The sequence below is a fragment of the Sceloporus occidentalis genome, unplaced genomic scaffold (genome assembly GCF_023333645.1).
Source record: "Sceloporus occidentalis isolate IW3139 unplaced genomic scaffold, rSceOcc1.0.p SCAF_4, whole genome shotgun sequence".
NCBI classification, from domain to species: Eukaryota; Metazoa; Chordata; class Lepidosauria; order Squamata; family Phrynosomatidae; genus Sceloporus; species Sceloporus occidentalis.
The window spans coordinates 42355793-42372656 of NW_028316984.1; the positions used below are offsets into that span (position 1 = coordinate 42355793).

General features: G+C 40.3%; 1 protein-coding gene across 5 annotated transcripts in view; it reads left to right on the forward strand.

Annotated features, from left to right (window-relative positions):
• Positions 1-16864, forward strand: part of COBLL1 (cordon-bleu WH2 repeat protein like 1) — a 115167-nt gene that overhangs the window by 42378 nt on the left and 55925 nt on the right. For 3 of the 5 annotated variants that reach the window (XM_089519853.1, XM_089519857.1, XM_089519858.1), the window contains exon 1: positions 10727-10818. The exons of 1 other annotated variant lie outside the window; for it this stretch is intronic. In XM_089519853.1, the coding sequence (XP_089375979.1) occupies positions 10778-10818 (41 nt within the window). In that variant the 5' untranslated portion in view covers positions 10727-10777. Of the gene's footprint in view, positions 1-10725; positions 10819-16864 lie in introns of those variants that run through there. One more of the 5 variants, XM_089519855.1, reaches the window with a different exon arrangement.

Here is a 16864-nt window from a genome sequence, read left to right on the forward strand (position 1 = left end):
GCATATATTTCAGTTTTCCCCCACAAAGCTCTTCATAATTAAGCTGTACAGTAAGATGTTTTACATACATTCTTAATTATCTGGTGTATGAGTTCCCATAGCCACACCTGCAGTTATTTTGGCCAATTAAATGTTAACTACTATTGGGCAGGGGGTTTATCTATGTCTATGTTGGTCTAATACCACATTCAAATCAGCTGTTGTTCTATTTTGAGAATGAAAACAATTTATTTGGTTTCCAGGCGTGTCCACAATTGACACCTAGGTCGTGTAAACTCTAGGTTGTGATTGACTCCATGTCCCATCACATGAGAACTCTGCATTCAGTTTTAGGATAGAAAAATGTCCTTTGCCTACTCTATTTTTCCTGATCTCTGCATTTTGATAAGGCAGATCTGTAATAAAAATATACTGTAAGCATGCTTGGATGGACATGTCTTCACTGCTCCATGTTTCTGTGAACTGGGTTTCCAATCTCATGGAGCAGGGTAAATACACACAGCTGAGTTTTACATATAAGCACAGGGGAGTTGGGAGTGAAGGGATCAGTGTTTCAGCATGTGTCCCCCCAGTCGTTCCTGTTTAGCTTTTAAAACTGAGAGTTAAATAGGACTTATGGAGAGTAGTGAATAGAGTGTTAGTCTAAAATGGAGGTGACTTTCATTCAGCTTAAATATGAAACTAACTGAATAGCCTTGGGCTACCCATAGTCAGCACAGCCTACCTCACAGAGTTCTTGTGATGATAAAATGAAGACAGGAAGGGAGCAATGTAAACATCTGTGAGTTTCTTGCAGGAAGGACAGGATAAATACACAAAATAATAATAATAATTGATAGCATTTACACTCTTTAGCCATGTGCATGGGGAATTAAAAACAGATTCTCTTGAGACTGTTCTTGCTTGCCACCATATGTAACTATGCACCATATGTAACTATACAGACTTGAATGATAAACAGTCATAATTTTGTGTTTTTTGGGTTGTGGGAAAAATTGTTGAGGTGCCCGAAGAGTATCTTTTCTCCCTAGCAGTAAATTCCAGAAATGTTGGTCATGGAAAATATAGGAGTGAGAAAGCAATACTTAACAGAGTTTACCTTAAAAAAAAAATAATTATGTTTAATTTGTCATGCCACCAGCAGGCCAAACTAAATGAAAGGAACAGACTGTGTCTTATCCATATCCAAGGCAATTTCATGAGGCAAAGAAAAGTTGTTTGTCTAGTTTGAAAGTTATCTCTCATTGCTAAATGTCATCAGCTCAGTGTAAACGCAGTGGATTATTTTGAGTTTCCAAAAAAACAGCTGGCAGTCATGTAATGAAAAACCTTAAGCAACATCTTTGTTTACCATCCCATAGTTAACTCTTTCTGTGATAAATCATAATGATTAGAATAGCAGTTGCCCTGATAATGTTTCTCAAATCACAGAGTACTGTTTTTGTTTTTTTGTTTTTCAGATTAATATGTCTTGCAATAAATTGTCAGGATCTTGAAAATAATTGTGCTCTCCACTGCATTTGTGTTCATGGTTTTCATATATCACAAAGTATTCAAATGACTGTATCTCTCTTTTTATTTATAAGATTCATAGTCATCTCCGTCTCTAGCATGTCAGTGAATCAAATGCAGAAATACTAGTTGTGCCTTCTTCTGCTTACTCACGTACTAACTTTCTGCTGCCACAACTCCCTCTGTGTACAGTGGCTGATGGCTATATTACAATAAACTTGACCTGACTTGACTGCCTCCTTGGGCTGGGAAACAAAATAGCCACAGCATGTTGCCTAGGACAGGAAAAGGATGCTCTGCTTCTTTCCCTGGTACCTTTCTGTAGGCTGCTTTGTCCCTCAGCCAAAGAAGAAGGGATACAGTGGTAGCACTAGGCCAGCCTAGTAACACTAGGCAATCAAGCTTCTAAGTCTCATGAAAAGATTTCGGAACCATAACAGCTGTTTGTTGTTAAGAAAAGAGATAAGAAGTTTGACGTAAAGGAAATGGAAAATTTATTTGTATTGCAGGAAGAATTAGTATTCATGTCCTGATAGTAAAATTGGTGAATCAGAAAACACTGTAGCATAATAAATTGAGTTCTATAAGCATCTCATGGTTGGATTGACCACCAACAGTGCTATGATACTGCATCTGTAATGAGGTTAATGTTTTACTAATGGTTTGCAAGACCTGACTGCAAAGCCTGTCCTGAAACTATCTGTGGGTTAGCATTAACATCCCTGTACTGGGTTAAGTTTCAAAAAGGAAGAGGGGGAATTAATACAGAGGAAAACTAGTAAAAGAAGTAGAGAGCCCAAGCCTTCTCCATAGTTATGTAGAATCATAGAGCTGGAAGAGACCTCACATTCTAACCCTCTGCCATGCAGGAATACACTATCAACGCACCCCCGACAGATGGCCATCCAGCCTTTGTTTTAAAACCTCCAAAGAAGAAGACTCTACCACTCTCTGAGGAGCTATGTTCCACTATCAAACTGTCAGGAAGTTATTCCTAATGTTTGGTTGGAATCGCTTTTCCTGTAGTTTGCAGCCATTGCTCTGTGTCCTAGTTTCTGGAGAAACAGAAACAGGGATTCTAACTGCCATGAAACTGCTTATCTGTCCTTGTATCAGCCTTATAATTTAACCCTTTGTTAATGGAGAATAAAACAAAACAGTTCAGCTTAACAGCTATAGTCTCTCTCTCTCTCTCTCTCTCTCTGTGTGTGTGTGTGTGTGTGAATTAGAGACACAACACTTTGAATTATTTCTAGGATGATTGTTATTCAGGTGGTTATTCAGGACCAGATGCTCTATACCGGTCAGCTTATATTGTGAGCTCTAAAGAGATCCAATTGGTCCATTTCCTGGCTTTCTGGGGAGGGGAGGGGATCTGGAAAAAATTAATATATTGATATCAGATAGTATTTTTTTTAACAGGAGGGGCTGATTTGTATATCTTTCCCCACAGATATTCAATATATATATTTTAAAATCCAGTTAAAGTGTATTTATGCATGCTCCATTTTACCTTGGATGATTGTTTTCTCAAACAGAATGTTAAGAATGTGTTTATTAGGAGTGTGAGTAGATGTATGAAGTGGGAGTGAATGATCACTGGTGCTTTTAACACTATTAATATCAAGAGAAACAATGGAAGAGACATAGAATTATGCCAGTTATGAGATTCCAGAGTCTAATATCTTCCAGAAGCTTCACAGTATACCATGCTAGATTGCATGGCAACTCCTGCTGCATTCGGCATTTGCTGTGCACTCTGTGGTAGTCCTGATTTCTTGGATGCCACTGTCCTGCTGCTACTTTTTGTTTACAGAAATTGTGGCATATAGAGCTGATTGCCTCTGAACATTTGTAGGTTGTCAAGCGAATTCTTTCTTGACCATTCCAGAGACAGGGGAGTTAAGTGTCCTGAACCTCACTGTGAATTTTTAGTGATGTTGCACATCCTGGTTTCACTCTCCTTAAAATGTGGCTATATATTATACGGTTGGTAGTTATTTGACCAAGGAATGGAAAGATCTGTTTTGGTCTGGCTTGGCTAGTTTGTACAGTACCCGGGAGGTGAGGTGGGAGGTTCAATTAACTTTATTAAACTGCAAAGGCTTTGCTTTAGAAGTGAAAGGAGAATTATATGTACTTTTTGTACTAAAGTTCAGAAAGGGAAGCTTGTTTGTTCAGGAGCTCCATATGTGCACTGAAATACTGGATTGAGGTAAGCACATTTAAATGTATACAAAAAGATAAATTCTCTTAGGCGGGTTACAGACCGCCAAAAATACGTATTCCATACGTATTAGGGTTAGGAAGGGGCGGTGGAATACGTACAAAATGGCAGCGCCCTGTTCATACGGGCGTCGCCATCTTTACGTCTTGGACACATAGCGTCCAGACGTGTCACGGCGCCTATGATGTCGCGAATGCACCAGCGGCGCCTCGCGACGTCATAGAGGCGCCGCAAGAAGGAGCTCCATTTTGGAGCTCCTTTTTTGCTCCGTGCGGGAGCCGTGCGGTGTGGCTGCTACGGCTCCCTCATGGAGCAAGCGGCAGACCGCCGCAAAGCGGCGGTCTGTAACCCGCCTCAGTTTGGTCTTTGAGTACAGTAGTGGGAGGTAAGTAAGCCTGCTGGACTATTTCTGTCAGGCTTTCTTTGCCTGTACAGTAAGTTATTCATTCCATGTATCAAGTTCTTATATTTATTCCTACTGCAAATTCTAAAGCAACTTATAAGAAGGGATACACAAATTCATAAGCAATAGTAATAATTAACACGAACAATAGTAAGAACATAACCTCAAATAAATATATTAATAAAAATGTTCATTGACAATGTGAAGATTGAATAACCAAATATTCTCACAACCTAAAATTCACACTTAGTCCTTCCTCAGCCAGAACTGAGTTCCAGGAATGTGTGTATAGGAGGTCTTTACATAAGAAGAACTGAGTATAAAATAATAGATTTCCACCAGCAGTTTCCCATTGTCCTACATTCACATAGGAAACCATATAAGTGAGAATTCCATAGAATACTGTTTTATCATCCATGAGTTAGTGTGTATCTGCTTGCAGGCTGCCTCTTTGCATCCGTAATAGGGCCTGAATGCAGTTGCTGACCTGATTAGAGTAGATCCATTGGATCGGTAGAACTGACATAGAGGTTGCCATATCAAGTCAGTGGGTAATTTAATTTGTAAGTTAACTTACAAAAAAGATAGGCCAGGGGTTTGGTGCAGAACTAATGTTAAACTTTTTCTTGCTGGTGAGCTCCGCCTGCACCTGAGAGTTGGCATGTGGCAGTGATCTGGCAGTATTGTTTGGAAAACATGCTCGTGAATGATTGGTCAGGGTTTTATAGAATTATGGCTTACCATTTTGTGTAAATTTGACCAATAAATCTCAAGTATTCTAGAGTCTTGAAAAATTAATTTTGTTGATGCCTGTATGTCAAAAATTACTATTGATTAAGAAACAGCAGATGTTAGTATTGTTAATTGATACTTCCTGGGGCAATATTTCCATGGTGCTTCAGATATAACCGTAAATATTTATTGAAATTTAGTTTTCAAGAATGAATTTGTATCACAAAAGCCTGTCTAAATACTGTATATACTCGACCATAAGTTGACCTCATATATAGATCAAGGGCAGGTTTTGGGGCCAAAATTATGGAGTTCTATATGACCCATAGATAAGTCAAGGGTAAAACCTAGGGGCATTTAACAAAGGAACTAAGCGATTAAGAAAAGGAAAATGGTGCCAAAGAATTTACACAATTCCAGCAGGCATAACGGTTTGTGCTCACCTTAAAGGCTGGACGGATGAGAGAGTAGAGGGAGGTCAGTGCTTCCAGAACAGATTACATTCTTGAGTTTCACCAGGGAATGGTTCCTTTTTAAATAAGATTTCGAGTATAGCACATACATTGACTCGTGGATAAGTTGACTCAGTTTTTTGGGGGTCAATTTTTTGACTAAAATTTCTAGACTTATACATGAGTATATACAATAATGAAACACTCCTTCCTCCCAAATATCTGGAGACATTTTCATCATTCTATGGTACTAGGCCTGTTGTTTTGTTTTTCTGCCTTATTTACACATAACTGAGGGGATATCTGGAGAGTGGAATTTACTGTCTTTATGTAAGAGTAAATCTGTATTATAGTTTTTTTCAGAGTATTATCTGAAAAGCTAATAGCCTAATTGCTTAATTAAGGAACAAAGAAACATTAGGATTAGGATTTTGCCTAGGCTCTAAATCTAGCTAGTAATTAATTACTAGTAAATCCTGAACTCAAACATTTCCTTACCATTACCCTTAACAGTGTTGATAGTTCAATTCACACAAAACTGTAATGTTACATGTTGTGTTAAAGGTTGTCCCTGTCTATTTCAACTTTGAAATGCCAGAACATTGCAGTTGGTAATGGCCATTCATTTAATAAAAATAAATAACATGGGTATGCGTATGGTAGCCCATTTTGTGGTTAATTCAAGCTTTACATCTACCTTGGGCTGTAAATGACAGAGTGCTGATCCAAGACCCAGATATGTGTGAAGCCTGCAGTACAATCTTCAGTGATTAGAGTTACCCAAAGTAGTGTTTGTATTGATTTGTAGCTGGTACACTTGGAAGCTGGGGGAAGTAGCCCATGAAAAAGAGAAACACCACCTCTCATGATTGTGGAGTGGGAAAATCCCTTGATTATGGGATTATAGAGGTGTCCCTTAGGATATGCAGGCCATAATCACTGAAGTTGTTGCTTCACTCAGAACCTTTTCACACTACATATTTATTGCACTGTGATCCCACTTTAAATGCCATGCTTTCAGTTTATTGAATCCTGTGCTCGGTAGTTCATTGAGGTGCCAGAGGAACTCTCTGACTGAGAATTCTAAATACCCCTCCACAAACTGCAAATCCTAGGATTCCACAGCTATGATGTTTAAAGTGAAATCATAGTGCTATATTTGTGCAGTGTGAAAGAGACCTCAGACTGGGCAAACCAATTCTGACAACTGGAAAACACTTCTTTGAAGGCATTGGTGGCTGTACCAACCCCTGCAAAGCATATGTTTGCTAGTTATGGTAGGTGGAAGGCTGTATAACTGTGCTACTATTATTGTTCCAGTACCATATACACCTATGCAGTGAATATTTGAATGGATTATGGCATTCTTGGAATTGTGTTCCAAAACACCTAAAAGACACCAGGTTGTCTACTCTAGTTGCCCAAGGTCAAATGTAATTTAAAGTGTCTGATACAAAATCACTTATGGAGTTTGAGCCAAGTACATGTTTATTTGGGGAATTAAGGCGGGTTACAGACCGCCATTAAAATACGGACTCAGTCCGTTCTAGGGTTAGGAAGGTGCGGTGCTTCCGCACCCCCCTAACCCTAGTACGGACTGAGTCCATACAAAATGGCGGCTCCCCTTCCACAAGGGGGCCGCCATGACGACGTCACGACCGCGCCGCCTCTATACGGGGCGGCGCGGACGTGACGTTGTCGGTCCGCACCAGGGCACTTAGTGCGCCCTTTCCGCAGACCAGGAAGGAGCTCCGTTTCGGAGCTCCTTCCTGGTTTGCGGCGCCGCTTTGCTTCGCTGGGCGCAGCCTTCAGATGGCTGCGCCCAGCGAAGCAAGGGAGAAAGGGGCCAAGCGGCCCCTTTCTCCCCCTCCCCACTGCCGCGGGGTATCCTTGGGGCTTGAAGCCCCAAGGACACCCCTTTTCAGGCTGCGGGGAAGGGGCCTTTTGCCGCTTCCCCGCAGCCCGAAAAGTGACAGATCGGGGCCTCAGCGGCTTCTGCTCTGCACGCTGAGGCCCCGATACAGCGGGGAAAGGGGCAGGTGCAGCCCGCCCCAAATGGGCGGTCTATAACCTGCCTAAGTCCCACTGTTGGATTTGTTCTTGTATATGTATATTTATGTAGTTTTGAAGTCTTTCTTTTCATTGAATGGGTAAAAAAGGCACATACTTCATAAAATCTTGGATTCTGTAAGGAGTTTGTGCTTTGCACAACTTTTTAATGAAAAGAACTGACGAATGATTATCACATCCCACACTCCCATATGCATTATTATGACTTCAGAGAGAAGTGTTATGACATGATGAGCTCTGCCAGCATTTTTATTCCTCATCAGGACAATCTCTTGTTCATAATCTCCTCAAGAGGTCTTGGAATTGAAAACATCTGTTGAATGTAAAGATCACAAAATCTCTGAAAAATGGTTAGCCCCATCCAAAACTTGTTGTACAAGTAGCTCAGCGAGCCTTAATGACAGATTGCATGGATGCTTTATGCACCTGGATATGCCAGGAGGAGACAAACCCTGAATGCTTTACTTTCATTGCTAAGTCTGTTGTGTTGCACCATCTAGACTACTACTGTGCTGTCACTCCTTGCTCCCTCTGCCTATATTCTCTTCTTACCCAAATAAACACACATCTGCTAAATTATCTCTATGCTGTGAGCATGTCTTCCGGCTCTTAAGTATGTACTTGACTGTTTCTTGCTTTATATTCCAATGTAAAGCCACAGCACTTTATTTTAAGGTTGTTCATCTTTGTGTCCTTGACTCTTTCTGCCCCCATACTTCCTGGCTTGTGCTCTAGGCTTTGTGTAAGCACATCCACTTTTGGTTTCCTTTGTTCTCTACTCCCTCTCTCACTTTCAAATAATGTATTTCAAGACCTTGGAACAGTATCACTTCTGACATCCATCAAGCCAACTCCCTGTCCTCTTCCAAATCCTCTTTTGGCTAGACTCTTGGTCAGACTTCCTTATAGCTATGTAAGGGCTGACACAAACATTCACTGGAGGAGTTGATATTTCGCTCATTGTGGAATCACAAACTCCCTTTTATATATATAAAAAACCCATTTTCCTTATCTTAAGAAATTACTACATGCAACTTCTGCCACTTCATTCAGCAAATATGTGAGTAGAATTCTGTTTCACTTTGAAATGAATGGGATTGACTTTTTAATCATCCTATGAATGTAAAAAGATGCCTTATTTTGACAGGCTGTTAGACATGTAATCTTTCTTAGCTCCTTGTAGATAATTTGTATAGAGTTCAGTCCAGGGCCTTTGTTTATCCAAATATGAGCTCTTCTACTAAACTATGCCCCCTTCACGCCAGCTGGAATGCTACCTGGAGCCAGTGAACCTAGACATAGTGGTACATGAGCTGGTAACTCTCATCCTGATTTCTGCAACACACACTACATGGAGCTACCCTTGTGCCAAGTTCGGAAGCTTCAACTAGTACAAAATATGGCAGCCAGGTTGGTTGCTGGTAAATCCAAATTTGACCACGGTACACCTATTTTAAAATCCCTCCACTGGCTGCCAATCAGCTTCCGAGTGTAGTACAAGGTGTTGGTTATCACCTCTAAAGCCCTATGTGGTTGGATCCAGCTTACTTGCGGGAATGCCTCCTTCCCTATAATCCACCCCGCACACTCAGATCCTATGGGAAGAATTTACTCCAGCCAAAGAAGACCAGGTTGGCTGCGGTTTCCCAGAGGATGTTTTCATTGGCTACTCCAAAACTGTGGAATGACCTGCCGGAGAAGATTCGTCATGTTACTACTCTTGACACCTTTAAAAAGGCTGTCAAGACAGATCTCTTCCATCAGGCCTTCCCAGATTGACCTGCCAATGAAAGATAACCCTGTCCGTCTCTAGTTGTTCTACTCCAGTTGCCCATCTTTTAATTGATTTATAACCAATTTTAATCTTGAACTTGTAACTTGATTGTTTATTTTGATGTTGGTGGAGGGTTGGGTTGTGTAATTTTGATTATGTTCTGCAATGTGTTTTTACTTCTTTTCATTGTAACCTGCCTCAATCTGTAGGGAGAGGTGGGATATAAATATTATTATTGTTGTTGTTGTTGTCCTAAGTAACAAAGTGATTTGAAATCAATATATTTCACAAGCAGAGCCAGTGTGGTGTAGTATTTTAGGTCTGGATAGAAGTATGGGACACAAGGGTTCAAATCCCTATTTGACCATGGAATTCCACTGTGTGACTTTATACAAATCACATTCTGTCAGCCTAAGAGGAAGGCAGTGACAAACTTCCTCTGAAACAATCTTGAAAAGAAACAAATAAACCCCATTATAGGGTTGCCTGTCAGTTGCCATAAGACAGAAATTATTTAAGGGCACACAACAGACAGACACACACACACACATTTCACAGAGACCATTCCTTACTGCACTGTTTGGTACAATATGCTCTCTTTATCAATAAAACCAATCACCCACCATCATTGAAACAGCATACCTCCAGAGTGACCCGAAGCAGCTTTATTTTGGCCTGTCTGTACCGGCCCAATAAAAGCTCTCTTCATAGTATTTCTGTTGATGTTGCTATTGGAATATGTACCTGTATATATAATCTCATGGCAGTAGAGTTTCTATTATCTTGTGCAGAGTATGGGGGGAAAACGTTTTTAAAATAATTTGTTCCTGTTACTAACAGTATTTTCCTAATATGATCACTTGTTGCAATGTTGAAAATGTATTGCTGCCATTTTCCCCCCTGTTACTTTCTGTTAATTGGTGCCGAGGATTTAGAATTATTAAAACATTGGCATAAAACTTAGAAAATTACTGTCATGATATCTTTAAAATACCATAAAAAAGATTGTATGTACAGTGCTGTGTAAATTTACAACGCTTTATAAATAAAAGTTAATAATAATAATAATAATAATAATAATAATAATAATATGTCCCTTTGAAAAGTTACAATTGAAAATTACTGGAAAACATTATTTGTTGCATCTCTCCTACTTACTTCATTACATTTAAAACGTAACTTGGTTACAGTATATCCTTTTTACCTAAAGATAGCTATCTACAGGTGCCTCTATTACCTAAAGATAATTATCTACAGGTGCATCTCATTTTCTTCAAGCTCTGGTATAGCACAGGTATTCCCATTAGTAAAATTCACAGTGCTTAAAACATTTAAGCATAATGTATCAGGTTGTTGGGGTTTTTCTTCTTATATATGAGCTACCAGAAGATTGTAAAGCTGCTTAATGTAGTTTCTTAAATTAGCTGAAGCAGATATCTCAAGATTAGTGATGATTCAAATCTATAATTGTACTATCTAGGTTGTTTTGGTCTGGTAGTGGCATTATAAATAGAAGGCTTAATGCTGTAATTAGATGAAGGGGAATGGAGGAGTCCAGATGTCCAAGTTGTCTGTATGTATGCTTTGGGGGAATCCAGAAGATTTAAATGGTGGCGGTGAAGAAGAAACAGCATGTGTCACACTTGGGGTAAGCCTAACAATTTTGATGCTTAGTGCTAAAAACATTAAAATGATGAAAAGGCATTATATGTTTTAGACTTAGGGTTTGAACTAATGTTCTAAACAGTGTAGACAGATTGACATGAAGATAGATTTATATCACTGGTTAGCTGGAGAGAACCATAATGTTACAGAGCGTCTCATATTTTAATCTCTGTTTTGTTATGGTTTAGCGCTGAAATGTAACCATACTTTGCGAATGTTTATGTTTACATGACAAATGAAAATTGTTATTTAAACTGTAGTTGCCTTTCACATGATTTAACTGGTAACTTTTGATAACCTAAAAAGATAGCTTAAAAGACAGACTTATAGCACAGGTTGAGTATCCCTTGTAAAAAACCTGATATCCAAAATGCTTTAAAATCAAAAACTATTTTCGTGGGTGGCAGAGATAGTGACACCTTTACTTTCTCATGTACGCAAATTTTGTTTCAGGCACAAAATTATTTAAAATATTGTATAAAATTACCTTCAGCCTATATTTATTAATATATGAAACATAAGTTAATTGCATGTTTAGGCTTGTGTCTCTCCAAAATACCATGTTATATATATTCAAATATTCTGAAATACAAATAAATAAATCCAAAATTCAAATCACTCCTCTTCACAAGGATTTCAAAAAAAGGATACTTAACCTGTAATTCTTTCTGGCTATGAATTTTTGAAGAATGTTGGAATTTCCTCAAAATACTTAGATCAGGGCTGTAGTTTATGATCGATTAATGGTATTCAGTCATTTGTAATGGTGTGCTGGCTTATAGCCACAAATTACAAATAAAGTATACCTTCTGTTACTTCCCTGTGCTGAAGATTTGACTTGCCCATGTTAGATGTAAATTAACTTTTGAAATGTCCTTTAAGAATTGTCCTGACTGTATACTCAATTATAGCATTTGTTACGGCAATAATATATGAACAAAAAGATGGCATGTTCCAGCCTCACATGCATCTTTTATGTACAGATAGAAGACTGAGGAGTAATGGTGCCATACCACTAGCGCACTCTTCCCTCAGTAGTTCTTTGTTCCTTTGGAAAGTTGGCTCTGGATGATTTCATAGTCCCCCAGAGAGCAGTTATGGGACATAGAAGATTTTCATACAGCATCATTATATCGTTCCTTTATTGTCCCAAAGTGTAGTGGAATCATCTTAACAGATAGACGATTCCAAAAGATTTTCACATGAGGCTGTTGGTGTTCTTAAATCATTGCTAAATCATTCTTAAATCATTGTTGTGTCCAGTTTTGAAATCATTTTGTAATCATTTATTGCTGAATTCTGATATATCGACGTTTTAAGAACACTAACAGCCTCATGTGAAAATCTTTTGGAATCGTCTATTTGTTAAGACGATTCCACTACACTTTGGGACGATAAAGGAATGTTGTAACGATGCTGTGTGAAAATCATAGAGAACACTGCAGTGGAGAAGGGGAATTGGCACTTTGTGTTTCTACTCAATTCCACTGTTACGCCAATGAAAGCTCAGTGTTGGATTGTGCTCCTATAGAATAATTGGCCATTTATTCAAAAATGTGTTTCCTTTAATTCCATACAGTACATGGAACTGTAGGCTTGAAGTAGCCTAAAAATTAATTGTTTTATAGTTCTGCTTGGCTACAAAGAACATGCAGTATGTGTGTGTACACACGTGCTTTTCCACCAAATATTACTGTTCATTTATCCACATTGAGGAATACTATATTGTGGTGGAGGGAAAAGCATTGCAAGGAATGACCACCAGACACCCAATTATTGAAGGAAAATGGCCACAACTTTATTGAATACAGCTGACAGATAGAGTTGGCCCAAAATGCATGAGGTCTGGATCTGGCATTCATAAATTGACCAAACCCTGTTGATTAGCAAGCCAAGTTGCCTGGTCATGGTCAAGCTTCCAGATGACAGGAGGGGTACCCACCTCCCAGGCAGCCATTTTAGCACATCTTCGCATTTCTACCCCTTGTCACCAGGGCACACTGATCTGACATCGCCCCTGCAATGGCAATGCCGCCACACCCTCATCATCCCCATGTCACCTATGGACTCCCAATCCAGTGTTCCGCATCACCGGAAACTACGCCCACCAGATCTGAGACTCATGGCCTCATTTGGAGTACTGCATTCAATTGTGGGTGCCCCATTTTAGGAAAGACAAGTTGGAACAGGGTCAAGAGAAGGGCAACAAGGATTATAACAGGTATGGAGAACAAAACATAGGAGGAAAAGTTGAGAAAGCTGAGCGTTTTCAGATTGGTGAAGAGAAGAATGAGAGGTGACATGTTTGCACTCTTTAAATACCTCAAGGGCTGTCAAAGAGAGGAGAAGGCAGGCCTGTTCTCTGCTGCCCTGAGGATAGGACCGGGCCTAATGGTCTGAAGTTACAGGGGGATAAATTCTGATTAAATATTAGAAGGAATTTGTTGACAATAAGGCTGGCATATTAGTGGAATCAATTGCATAGAGAGGTGGTAAGATCTCCTCTGGATACCTTCAAGAAAAGGGTGGACAGCTACCTGCTGGAGGATGCTTCAGCTGAAGATCCTGCCTTGAACAGGGATTGGAGTCCATGCCCCATGAAGCCACTGCCAACTCCATGATTCTATATGAAACCAACAACAACAGCATACACACAAATGAGTGATGGACTTATCTGGATACCTTACTAATATGTAGTGTTCCCCCACCTCCATCTAAATATACATGTCCAGCCAAGCAGGATTTCAAATAGAGTAATTTTAAAGCATTTCAAACTGATGCTATAATTTATCAAGAATCTCACCATCATATCAGAAAATGACTTTTGCAAAGAAACACCCTTGTCTCAACAATTTTAACAAAGACTTGACTCTTAAAATAACTTGGGTGTAGAGTTCTATACAATTAGACTATTTTGTATCATGCCATGTGTCTTTGTTTCAAAGTCAATATATTCCCCCAGGAATAGTTAGTCCTTGGTTATAAAGCCATACCACTCCCTTCTACTGATGAAAAAGCAAAAGGAGGGGAGGGTGGAGAGGTCAAAAGAATGACATGAGCTGCAGTTGCTAATTTTGTACAACAATGGCCAGTGTCTCAGCCTTCAAAATTACTCATTTTACCTATTTATGCCCTACTGAATCTTTGGTCTTAACCCAACATGATGCTGATACCTATGATGACACTTTCTCCTCTTGTCCCCATCATCCACACAGCAAAAAACAACAACAAAAACACTGCTCTGAAAAGTTTCCTCTGATTTACAGAGCAGACTTTGAAAATGTACAGAATTCATGTGTGGGTGGTGGTGGAATCATGTGAACTTGGACTACATGTTAAATCCTTAAGGATCTTTGTGAGCATTTTTGTGAGCAGCCTTGTTATATATTTTGTTGTACCAAACAGACCCGCTTTTGGAACAGTCCTTCTCCAGGGAGGTAGCTACTGAGGGTGGAGGGTTAGGTGATAAAATTAGAGTGTTTCCCTCATCCAAAATCAAAATTCTGCCCCCATGAAAATTTGCTTGCGTCCACCAACTTTATAGTATTGCAGCAATTTAAAACTTCACTTGAGCATTTAGAAATGTAATTTAGGCTTCCAAAGAAAAGGAGAAAGTGACATTCCCAAGGGAATGCAAACAAGCAACGGTCGCCCGCCTCGCCGGGCAGACCATTTTGCCGCTTGAGGCGGCTGGACTACAAGCCCCAGAGTGCTCTGGGGCTTGCCCGGCTCCCGATTGGTGCGCGGGGGCGGCCCTTCTGCTCCGCGACGCTCTGGGAGACGGTTTCGTTGGTGCGGGGCTTCCGGTCCTCCAAGGCTGCCCATTGGTGGGCTGGGCCTTGGAGGCGGGGCCCCGCACAGCATGCAGGGAGGGAGGGGCCTAGGCCTATATAAGGCCGTGTTGCTGGCCCTTTCCCTCAGTCGGTTGCTTGGCTTCGAGCAGAGCGGAGCCAAGCTGTGGAAGGGAGCAAGTCTTCGTGCTTCTCCCGCCTGCCCACCGCTGTTGTTAGGTGGTTTTTAGTCACAACTTGGCGGCAGCATAGGCCAGGATCTGCACGTTGTACCAGGGCTATGGAGCTCTGGTTTGGGAGTCAATAGGTACCCGGGGGCGAATAGGGCAGGCGTTTGGCCATTGCGGGGGCCAGAACGCAGGAGCGCCTCCCGGTGACTAGGGGCTTTGTGAATTGGTGAACGCAAGACAAGGTTTGCGGTCAAGTTGTGTTCCTTAGCCCCTAGGTCATCCCAAGCACCGGGTGGGTGCCCGGTTTGGATAATCAGACTACATCAGGTGGTTTGATTGCACAGATCCTGACCTTATGCTTTGTGCCAACCCTACCAATTGTTTGCAAATAAAGTTGTGGCCTTACTTCCAACATGTTGTACTGTGGTTATTTGACAGCACCATCTGAGGCAAGGCAGATTGAAGAGATCTAGGTATGAATTGATTTTTCAGCTTTCCTCTCTCTCTCTATCTCTTCCTCTCTCTTTGATGCTGGAAATTTGGAAACGGAAGGAAAATTTCATGAGGAGCAGATTTATTGATGGTACAATACCTTCATATTTCACTCCCCCCACCCACTATACCTCTATCCTTCCCTTGAGGAAGCAGAAAGAAGAAGTTTAGCAGAAGGAAGGGAGCAAATTCTTGGAGTATTTTAAGGATCCCATGGATGGATGGATGGATGGATGGATGGATGGATATATATATATATATATATATATATATATATATATATTAAAAATACTGCTAAATAATTAGCTTGTATATAGTTTTATCCTTTTTTTTCTGACAGTGGCTTTGTGTGTTCTAAGACGCTGACAATTTGGAATGGGACCATCCAAAAATAAAATCCTAGTTTATGTAGTTTATCAATGCCTGCTCCTTCTGTATAATAAAGTTCTGATACTTTGTACATGGGGAACCCCCAGATTTGCAAAAGTATATTTGTTTTTATTGTAAGCTATGGACCTTATATAATATGTATCTCAAACCAAACACTTCCACCTAACAAATATTTATACTCATTGACTTGCAGATTCCTAGGTCTGTTGAGCCATGGAGGTTAATGGGTGAAGGGGGAAAATGAAGTGGAGGTGGAGAATCAATCTGTTTACAGTTTATAGTACACCATCATAGATGATTGAGAGAGTTGGGTTTTTTAAATTAAAAAATCTCCCTTATATGCTTCACTGGGATTTGAAAAGGAAAGAAAGAGAAAGAAGCATATTTTCCTCCTCTTCACTCTCTGGAAACCTTCTTCCATTCCCATGCAAGAAAATAAAGCATTCGTGCTTAGGCCTGTAAACAGCCCTGAACCAGAGCTGCTGTATACAGTAGTAGCGAGGGGGAGGAGGTTTTGGTTGTTTGTTTTAACTAAGAAAGCATGAGAAAAGAAAGGGGTTCCTTTTCCCTCCTGAAATCTATCACACTCTACAGAATAATGGGATTATGGTCCTTTGGTGAACTATGAACAGAGAACATTCCTTAGAGAACAGGGCAGGCAGAAGCATTTTGTTGCAGGTCCCTGCTTGCATTCATTGCCATTTAGAGCTTGAGAGTTTTAGAGCATGGGTGGCTATGGTCTGGCCTCCAGGTGCTGTAGAAGTGCCACTCCCAGCAACCATAGCCAGCCTAGATCATTTTGAAGAAACCTGGATGTTGCTGGTCATCATCATCTGCAGGCTCACAACATTCCAATTTCTGCTTTAGACTGTGTTTCAATTCTAGCTACCGTTTTTGATGCTTTTGTCTTCTGTCCATCACTATGAATGCAATGATTGAAATAACAGCTGATAAATAACAATGAATAGCATGCTTTAAGATCAGGCTGGGCAATTGTGGGCCTCCCTATGGTTTTTGATCACAACTTGCGTCAGCCTTGTTCTCCATACCCAGTGTTGAAGAATTATGGGACTTGCAGTCTAAAAATTTCTAGATGGCCACAGCTGCCCCTCAATATCTGAAATCCTGCATAATTAGGGGAGCCTTTAACCTATGTGATGTTTTGGATTTAAACTCCCAGAATCCC